The sequence below is a fragment of the Theobroma umbraticum genome, unplaced genomic scaffold (assembly GCF_002168275.2).
Source record: "Theobroma umbraticum cultivar Fairchild unplaced genomic scaffold, ASM216827v3 scaffold_44.0, whole genome shotgun sequence".
Taxonomy (NCBI): Eukaryota; Viridiplantae; Streptophyta; class Magnoliopsida; order Malvales; family Malvaceae; genus Theobroma; species Theobroma umbraticum.
In genome coordinates this window covers 1,397,138-1,407,510 of record NW_018397255.1, presented here as the reverse complement: position 1 = coordinate 1,407,510, position 10,373 = coordinate 1,397,138, and the positions used below count along the sequence as shown (strand labels likewise).

General features: G+C 33.5%; 1 protein-coding gene and 1 non-coding gene across 3 annotated transcripts; both read right to left on the bottom strand.

Annotated features, from left to right (window-relative positions):
- Positions 1-28: 28 nt before the first annotated feature.
- On the bottom strand, positions 29-101 carry TRNAE-UUC (transfer RNA glutamic acid (anticodon UUC)). Its single transcript has one exon. It is a non-coding gene; the product is annotated as a tRNA-Glu (tRNA).
- LOC110409141 (protein LIKE COV 3-like) lies at positions 69-2,369 on the bottom strand. Of its 2 annotated transcripts, none has more exons than XM_021418396.2 (6): positions 2,184-2,369; positions 1,683-1,735; positions 1,162-1,271; positions 902-1,030; positions 600-824; positions 69-491 (listed from the first exon to the last, which is right to left on the bottom strand). In XM_021418396.2, exons 1-6 carry the CDS (start codon positions 2,298-2,300, stop codon positions 376-378), a joined length of 750 nt encoding a protein of 249 aa, XP_021274071.1. In that variant the 5' UTR covers positions 2,301-2,369; the 3' UTR covers positions 69-375. The 2 variants fall into 2 exon arrangements, with proteins under 2 accessions (XP_021274071.1, XP_021274070.1); XM_021418395.2 differs by having other exon boundaries at positions 71-491; positions 902-1,069; positions 2,184-2,364.
- Positions 2,370-10,373: the final 8,004 nt, after the last annotated feature.

Sequence of the window (10,373 nt, the reverse complement as noted above, 5' to 3'; positions counted from 1 at the left end):
GGCATTTTATATATATATAAAAAAAGTATTCCGTTGCCGGGAATCGAACCCGGGTCTCCTGGGTGAAAGCCAGATATCCTAAACCGCTGGACGACAACGGAGGACTGATGATGTTGATCAGATTTTATACTTATTGGATTCTGATGACAAGATTTAATTATCAATCACACTAATTTACAAAATATAAGGTTCATGTATGTGCACTCCTAGGCTATTATAACGAAAATACAAGGTTCATGCAGACACTTGAAACTTCTTCCCTAAAACTTATTCTTTGTTTATGGTAGACCTTGAATCAATCAGCTCAGCCAGGCAAAAGTTGAATCTCTTGTACATGCAAAACAACCAGAAGATGGATCATAGGATTGCCAGCAGTTAGCAGCTGTTAACTTGCGGCTTGTCGAAAGTTTCGAGTCCAGCTATATGAACGGCTTGTGCATCCATTGTGGCCAAGGTCTGAGGTACGGACATGCCACCAGAGATAACAATTTCTACATCAAAGGAAGATAAAGAACTAGATTACATCGTTGCCCCCAACAGAAAATAGTCACCGGTTCCCCTGTTTTTCTTTTTGGGATATATTGGCCTGAAGATCTTACCAATTCCTTCTCGAACAGAGAGGTTAGGCCTTATAATATCTTTTGAGCTTATGAGAAATATGTCTCCAATATAGAGGTGGTTGGAGGGAACGTAAACACAGCTAAGTTCCTCTGAGCCTGAGCTCCCATGAAGAATAACTGTGGAAGTGATAAAGCCGAATGCATATTCTCCGACCCTTGGATGCCTAATGATAGCCACTTCCTTGAAGGCGTGGGAATTCTGATCTGGAAAAAATTGATGCTGCCGTTTAAGAGTGTAAGGATCCGAAATGCTGAAACTGGAAACAACTGCTTGTGCTTACCCGGCGATATTGCTGCACTTATTTGCTTTGAAGCGGAGTAAATGTAGCTAATGAGCGGCATCTTCTTGATCAACCATTCTCCCAAGCCAAGAACAGATGCTCCCAACCATGAGGACATGAACACACCAACTATGAAGATGAATGTGATAGAGGTCACAAATCCAAGCCCTATGGATTAGTTGTAGGAATTAATTGATTAATTAGCCAGAAAGTACATTAAACCCGTGAAAGGAATGAAAAGAGATGAGCAATGTGCAAACCAAAGATATTGATCCCAAGATGCTTATATATTGGGGAGAAGAATCCATCCACAAAATGAATGAACCACCAAGTGATGTAGAATGTAATTGCTATAGGAAGTAAAATGACGCTGCAAAGCAATGTCAGATATGAGTCAACTATATAGACCTTGCTCAAATCCAAGATTATCAGAAAGGAATTAGAGGGTAATGGATTTCAATCCAAGTTGACCAGCTACCCTTGGTAATTTTCCCAAGAGAAGGGCAGATTTAGAACCTTGCCCTTGTATCTAGCTAGCTATCTAGTTAAGTTTACTGGCTTTACATCAGGACAAGATTCTGGAAAATGGAGTATGATCACAAAAGTAACTTTCAGGCCTAGCCAAAAGGAGTAGAAACTTGCAGAAATTAAGGATTTACACAAAACCAAATTTTATATATATGGGATTAGGATGAAGCTTGCTAGATGTTTCAAACATACTGTAGTTTGAAATGAGATAATCAGAAACAACATTATCATTTAAAAAGCAGAAAAAGCTAACCATCCTGTCATGAACTTCTTCGAAGCCCAGCTACGGATGACTTTGTAAAATGCCTGCACAGAAGAATTACACGAAACATTACTGCACATCTCGACAATTTCAACTCTTTTGATCTGATTTGTTACTCTACAGTCTCTTCATCTTATTTTGGTAGCAAAATCTTCTAGAGAATTCATTGCTTATCAACTTTGCTTCTGAACCAGGTAAAGCAAGATGCTCCCATCCGTTAGGATATATCTTGGTGATCCAACCGTAGAAAAAATTCTACGTTATTCAAATTGAAGGAGAAGAAACAGAGATACTGAAAGGATCACGAGTAAACCAGATGGCTTGGCTGCCAATATCAGCTTAACCTCCATGAAGATGTTTAGAAGATAACGTTGGAATCGGCATGTTTATCGATATCAAGAATCTCTTTGAAGCATTTGATCAGAAAGCAAACGAGTAGAAGAAATACAGGAGTAGCAAATTCAGAGGAAAAAAAGAAACACAAAGGAAAACCTCTTTGCTAGAAGAATGAGAAATCGAAGCCGATGAACAAACAGATTCGCCTCCATTCTCACGGTTGTCTACAACTGCTACTGGAATCAAATTCAATTCCTCTTCTCTCGTCTCCATTTCTTTTTCTTCTAGAGTTCAGGTGCAGATTAACGAACTCTGTGTTGCCCGCTTTTTGAAGCAACGAACTCGAGATGGCGATCAATGGGACTGGGCTTTTCGTTTTGGTTCTGTTAGAGCCCATTAACGTCACCATTCTGGTCATTATTATGCGTCAGTGTTGAAAGGAGCCGACCCCCTTCATGTTGCACGAGTGCGTTACCTTTTTCCCTTTGTCATAGTGAAATCATGCAATTAATCTCCATTTTTTATCATAATAGTAAATTTAGTTTTTATATAATAATTTATAAATTTTTTAAAATTAATATATTAGTCTAAAATATTAAAATTTTTTATTATCTATATTGATATGATGTTTGACTGTATTAACATGACGTTTTTTATTAATAAAATAATAAATTTAATGATATTATAATAATAAAATGATATTTAACGAATGCTGTAATAATAATGTTGCTACGATGTAATCAAGTTTTGATGTGAAATTTATAAGTATGGACTTAAAATTATCCAATATAAGTTAATGGTTTTAAAAAAGATCAAAAAATAAACATATTAAAAATATGAATAGATTTTTGAGATTTAAGTCAAAAATGTTGTGAGACAAAGAATAATAGAATTTTTGTACTCTATAATTTAAAACAGTGAAAAACAATTGTGAAACAGATAAAAATATCAAATCATTATTAACACATCATTATATTCAACATCAAATCAATAAAAAAATCTCATATCAACATAAACAGTAGTAACATTTTAATACTATTAACGATTAGATTAATATTGTTAATTTTAAAAAATATAGAGATTTATTTTAACAAATTATTATACACGGGTTAAATCTACCACATTGATAAAGTATAAAGACTAAATTTATAATTTAATTTTTTATTAAAATAAACATAATAGGAAAAAGAAAATGACATTTCACTATGTAAAGACTAAGAAAGCTTTTCTGAAAGTGGGTTGGATCGTATTGAAAGTAAAACCAAATACAATTTAAAGGCAATTATTGGAATAATAAAATAGTAATATTCAATATTTGTATTTAAATTCGATTATAAAATTTAATATTTATATTTTACACGAACTCGATTAATAATATTATTAAATTATTATAAAATCATGATATTTGTTAGCCTAGTTTTATCAACAATTTACTCCCTATGTCTCTTTTTATTTGTTTATATTCTTTTAAAGTTTCAAAATAAAAGTTTTTTTTTCTTTTTTAGACATATTTCTTTTTTAGACCTATAATATTCTTACTTTTTATATATTTTTTAGTTTTTATATTAAAAAGTATTGAATATTTATATTATAAAAAATTTACAATTTAATAAAAAACATGTTAAAATCATATCTTTTATCTTAATCTTTATAAAAATTAAAAAACAAAGAAAAGAAAAAGACCAAGGAAGTATCACTTAATATGAGACTAGATAATTTGAACTTAAAATTATTTTTATTTTTTAAAGTGGAGTGTAATTAGTCACATTTATGCACTGTTGATTAATCAATTTTGTCTTTAAACTTTAAGAGAAATAATAATAAAAAAAAAAAAACTCCACATAGGAGCTTTGGTTTTACCGTTTTAGGAGAGGGATCAAATGAATGATCCACCCGGGCAGCATCCGGGTTACCCGGAACTTTCGATATCCGAATCAGAAAAAAAAAAAAACAGTTACCCTCCCCACCAAAATCAGCGAAAAAATTCACTGTAGCAAGTCTTGGCCTCTTCCCTCTTTCCTTTCATTTGGTTCAATTTATCACATCGATCACAACGAATTATCCAATTCAAATTTCCAGCTATAAAACAGGAAAAACAAACAGAAAATAACGTTCTCGTTCGAGCTTTTACTATCACAAATTTGTTAGGAGAGAGCCGGAAAACCGTTTGGTTAAAAGATCGGAGAAGAAAGATCTCCGGTTTCGAGAAATGATAACTCGGTCTAAACTCGTAGAGCAACTCAGAGATTACCAGATCCGATCTCAAAACAAGTTCCCTGCTCTTATCTTCTTCTCTCCCACACCCCATATCACTTCCTGGTGCGGTTTTTTTTTCCCTTTTTTGATTTCCATTTATTTGCTATTTTGTTTAATATTTGACGTTTAAATCTAGCATTTTTCATTGCATGTTTTTGTGTATGATTGCTTATTTGATCGACTTGTAATCAGAAAGATGAATTTTTCTTTTTTTTTTTGTTGAAAAAGGAAGGAATTTGATTCTCTGATCATATCAAAGCCACTCTTAATAAAAACTGAGAGGTCTAGATTCGATGAAAACTGCTAATTTTTTTTTTTTAATGTTGAATCGTGGGGAACGAGTGGAAATTTTACATTTTGGAAATTCGGTAGTGTTCCAATTTCCAATGATCGTTTTTGCTGGTATTAACTATTAAGTCAACAAAATGAGAAATTTTGCACGTTAAGCTTCCAAGATATATAATTGGCGGGAAAATTATACTGGCCTATGCAGCAATTGGATCATGCAAGCATTTAAGCTTGTAGAAAACTGTGACTTCGCTTGTGTTTTCTTTAAGTCTGATTGAGAATGAAGGATGTTCTTTGAGTGCACATTGGTGTCGCTTGTAGCTTGTAGCAAATTATTGAATCTCATTTGAAATTTTTACTGTTTATCCCAAGGTTTGTCCGGTATTTGAAGTGGAATCGATCTTGTGGAAGTGGCAGCATTCAATTCAGTACTGAAATTGAAATAGTTTACTTATAAAGCAACCAAAGAATGGTATACAAGTTAATTACTTTAATTCTAAGAAGAGCTTTAACTTTTGAGGAGTTAGGGTTGTCAAATTCTTCCAGTTATAGTTTCCAGCTAGGGTAACTTAAAATTTCCTCTTAACACTCAAAATAGAAGCTATCCAAAAGGTGCAGGATGTCACATGAAAGAAAACAAACAGGATTTGTTCCTACTTCTAGGTTCTAGTCATTCAGCAATCAAGCATTAATATCTTGTGAAGTAGTAAGGTAGTCCTTCGTATTTTCTCCAAGCTTTTCATTTATTATTTTTGAAGAATCATTGTTGTGTAAATGTATATTGATAGGTTCTATGCAATTGAACAGAGACTATAAGTCATTCATAATTGTCTTTCTCCTCCTGAAGTTTATCTGAGTCAAAACAGTAAGGTCTATTATTGCTTAGTCTCAATTGTCTGATTTCCTTTTGACGAGGAATTCTACTGTTGTTAGTAAACTTTGGATGTCTACATTGTTGTATGAGACTGATTTGGTTATGACATAGGTCATTTTTCAGGCCCCATTGTTTATATGATAGAAAATCAATATTTGGCAATTTTGTTTACTACTGAAAAGGTGTAACAATTACTTTGGGGGTAAAAAGCTATGTTGAGCTCACTTTTGGTCCCAACTCTGGCTGGGTAATAAGGCCTTGAATAGTATAACGCCTCACCTTACCAGTCTGCCTTTGATTGAAATTTTATTGAAGCTTTCTGATGATGATCAAACTTGATCATTGACTGAAATTGCTTTAACTGGAGAGTACCATACTACTATATTACTACACTTTGACAATTTGAGGGATGATTCTGAAGTGTGCCATTGGGAGAACCAATTAAGCTGCCAAAGGCTCCTGATGATGGTGGTAATTGGAGAGATTTGAACTTCTTTTAATTTTTAATTGAAATCAAGGTCTTTGACGTATAGTTACTCAGACACCCATTTTCTCTGGATACCTTAGCTTAGGCATGAGGTATCACTCATGGTTGAAACTGAAGTAATGCATTTAACTGGCTAAGACTCAAGCTGTGACAATCAAAGTTTCTGCTGGTATAAGACCTCCTGATTGTGAATACTAACTTTGCTTCAGAATCCAAAACTTCCCGTAGCTCACTATTCTGTATCCAGTAGGAACTCTGGAAATATCCACAGTTCAAATTTTACAGATGGAAGATTATTATCATCATTAAGCATATGTGTTTCCTTGGCTGATGATAAGAGTTTTTACTCATTGATAGAGACGCATCTCTTGATTAGGTTTCACCACTTTTGCTAGGGACAAACAACTGAACAATATTAGACCTTCTAGATTGTTACGAGTCAAATTTATCAGGAGTGAATATAGCAGTTTGCAAATTCTAGATGTGGGGCAACAATTAGTTTGACAACAGGGATCATCTTAATTGCTATAGCTAAGGCTTAGGTTGCTGTTGAAACATGGTTCTACCTTGATGGTTTTTCTTGTTTTCTAGTCATAGGCTACTGTTCATCTTCCAATGGGCTGAAACATACAATTCCTTGCTCTTTCCTGCTCCTGTAGTCTTCCCTTGGATGTCATCATGGTTGTGAAAGTATAGTACAGTCCTTCTCATCCCTACAAAAAGTGGTTCATGTTATTCAGGCAAAAATTCCTGTCACTAACATTTTAATATATCATGTCTCTTTTTAGGATATCTCTTGCATGCTTCTGTTGTAAATTAAATTTTTACATGTTCTTGATGAGATTCTGTTGACTTTATGCAGTGCTGATGTAGCTGTGGCTATTTTTTGGGCCTTTGCATTTATTTTGCTGGTGATATCAGCCTATTTTTCCCTTTATTTTAGGCACTTCTGGCTTTCTTGTATTACTATATGTCTTGGTGTTGTCCTTCCCATACGCTTGAGAAGTTGTAGGCAGGCTCTGGTCAAGAAGAGGGAGAGAAAATTTCTGTTACCCTTGTCTATGTGAGCCTTTTCTGGAACTGAAAGGACTTTAATTGATACGCTTGCCCATGGATGGCTTACTACCCAGCTTAACATATGTGGGCACATTGGCACAGCTTGGGAATCGATCTTGGTCAGTGAAAACTGTTGCCTATCTTCTTTTAAGGTAGATGGTACAGTTTCTTGTTCAGTTTTCTTCATAAAACCATACAGAAACCCCATGGTAATTTGCCAGACGCTTTCAACCTGTAACACTTCACAGTTCAGCCAAGAGACAGCTGCCAGTCATTTATACGATCAGTTGTCTGTAGAATTTTGGGGTGCCGGAAATTTAATTATTTAATGTTCTTTGTACAACAAAACAACAACAATATTCCTATAAAATGAGAACAAGAGAGAGAGAAGGAGACAGACAGAGAGATAGAACATTAAAAAAACAAAAAAAAAATCATTTATAGATTGCATTGGCAAGGGAGGTAGACAGAAATTTAACATTGGTAAGTGGTATATGATGCAATATACTTAAATTCCTTGATGAGTAACTTCTTATCAAGTATCTAGCATAAGATTTATAAACTTGTTGGTTTCCTCCTAATACACAAATTAAAGTCCTTAACTGTTTGTTGTGATTTAGTTTATGATATACGGAATTTAAGTCTTCTTGCTTCACAGTTGAGATTGATGGAATATTAGAACTGATATTGGCAAACTTAGCAAGTACAGAGTAACTGTATCCTTTTGCTTGTTTGTGTTATTTTCAGTTAGAAAACATCCATACTGTCATGGTCCACTCGGGGACCATTTTGTTCTGTTCACCTTAAATACGGCCTCAAGGTACTGGTGATCATGAGCAAAGGAGAAAAGTAAGAGAATAAAATTGATGGTAATGGGTGACAAGAATTGGAATGATTGCTGTTAATTAATGAGTAGATGGCCCTCCTACACATGCATTATAAAGGAATGTTGGGGGTGGCTTCTTTTTTTGTCTGCTACTTGGGTAAGAACAATGCTGACATTTAATTATTGTTGTATCCAATGATTTTAAGTTTTCTTTGGTTTCATGGTTAAAGCCCTTTGTCTGGTTATAATAACAATACTGTTTGAACTCTCTAAACTCAGTAGCTATTACTTAGAATTTGATTTCTGATTCATTCCATTCAAATTCCATTTCATCTGTCTGGGATTTCTTTGTTAGATTTGAAGCAGATGGGAGCTACAAATATGTGATTAAACTGAGAGTTTTGGGTTTCCTTTTTCTTTCATGGTGCTGGATTTCTAGCTTACTATGATCCTATTGATGGTACTAAGCAATCTATGATGCTAATACTGGTGCATGGCATGCATTTCTTCTGTTGATGGAAAAATGAAAAGGAAAAGGAGAGTAGTGGCCCTGCAACCCTGCAAAGTACCTTTATGAAACATGCTATTTGGCATGAAAACATAGAATGATGTGCTTTTGCCTATTGTGAAAGAAATCTCAAGGCAGTAGGAGTTTAATCCGGAGAAAAGGTGTGAAACGAAGGGTAGACTCTTTGAGTCTACTTATAATGGATATATACCCTGTTTGGACTTTACCGCCCATGAAGGAAACTAAAGAGCGACGTATCCCTGTATACTCTTTAGGCAAAAGCTATAGGATAATTTGCTCTATATCCACTCGGCATGGCTGACCGCAAGGTAGGCCTATTCCTGCTAGACATTTAGCTTTTACTTTCAACAAAGTTCTGTGCATCTCATCTGCAGATTAAAGATTCATCAGTTTATCCGAAGAAAGGAAAGAATGGTGTGTACGTTTTGAAGGAACGTCTTAAATATGGATTTATGTTTAATACACTGTTCCATTATCATTTAATCAAAGACTGTCACTTTAAAAATATGTAAAAGTAAAAAATTTTAAAAAAAATAAACCAAAATAAATATTTTTAAAAAATTTTATTTTTTAATTTTATTTATTAACAATGTGATAACATTTGATTCATTACAAATGTATATTTATAAAGTTTATGAAATATAAATTTAAATGCTGTATTCAATGCACTATCAGATTTTTTGATGGTGATATGGATATATGATTTATCTATCATAATAAATCAATAATTTGAGGTCAGTTCACCACTTTAAACTAAGTTTTCATCAATAAACAAAAGGCTTTAGTTGCCATAAGCTTTTCTACTGATAAGATGAGGCAATATACTCCCTCAAAAGGCCGAAATTCTCGGCCAATCAATACAATTTTTTATCTTTGCCTAAACCCCATCGTGCTAAACTTTAATTATTGTTATCCTAATTATTGATTAAGCATAATTTGATTAATGCTGCTGCTGATGGTGCCTTCGCCAGAAGCAATTATACTTCAGTTGCTGCAATGAATCTCAACCGTTTAACCATCAATTGGGGATTTCAACTGAGCCGAAAGCAAAAGGGCTAGTGAACCCAAATTTCGTTTTCCAGACTTAAAGCCAAAAAAGCCTTGGCTTCATCCCATTTCCCCCTCAATGAGCACTTTCTTTTTTTTTTTCTTTTTTTTTTTCATTTAGAATCCTGTTTTAAGTGCTTTGGTACTGAGAAAAAGAGTCAAGCTCTGTCTTCAAGCTGAAGGGTCAGAAATCAAAAACCCTCTCTCTGCTTTTTGACTTGTTGTCACATATAATTTTGTAGGCCTGGGAATGACTTTGGTGCTTTAATTGATCCATTGTATGAATCACGTTTGTGTTACTATTCCTCAATCCTCATATTCTCCAACTTTTTTCCATCCAAAGTGGTCAAAGCATTATCTCCTGATATTTACGAGTCAATTTCACAGCTTCTACTTTCTATCATGTAGACAAGTACTGTCTTTTTCCTTGTCCATTTAATAATATAATAATGATTATTCTAATTTACTTGTTATCCAACTATCTATTCTTAAATTATGTTAATTTATACAATTAAATTTATATTTTTTATTGTACCCAATCAAGTCATTATCTTTTAATTTGTACCTACACACTTTTTTACAAAAAAAAATTGTACCTACACAATTCGACTTAATATTTATTTATATGACATATAATATGAGTTGATAATATAATTATGATAGTGTGATAATTAATATAATTCTATCAATTATCACATGAACAGAAAATGTTAATTAATATTAAAGTGAACGATTTTTAATTTTTTTTTAATTAAGTACTTACATGAGTACAAACCAAAACAATGCGAATTTGTTGTGGAGTACAATAAAAAAAAAGCCTTAATTGCATAAAATTAACATAATTCGAAACACTTTTTACTGTTTAAGCCTTCAAGCTAGTAAGTTTAAATGTAAAGGGAGGCAAAGGCAAAGTGGACAAGGAGCATTGTTAATTTCTCAAACACGCCTTTTGAAGCTACATGCGTTGTCATTAGTAAATAATC

Bases quoted from the DNA above. Each gene is read 5' to 3' on its own strand.
- LOC110409141 (XM_021418395.2), bottom strand. From the start codon at position 2,300: ATGGAGACGAGAGAAGAGGAATTGAATTTGATTCCAGTAGCAGTTGTA. The intron at 1,736-2,183 runs GTTTTCCTTTGT...TCTTCTGTGCAG, and splicing joins CTCATTCTTCTAGCAAAGAG to GCATTTTACAAAGTCATCCG. The intron at 825-901 runs GTAAGCACAAGC...AATTTTTTCCAG, and splicing joins AAGTGCAGCAATATCGCCGG to ATCAGAATTCCCACGCCTTC.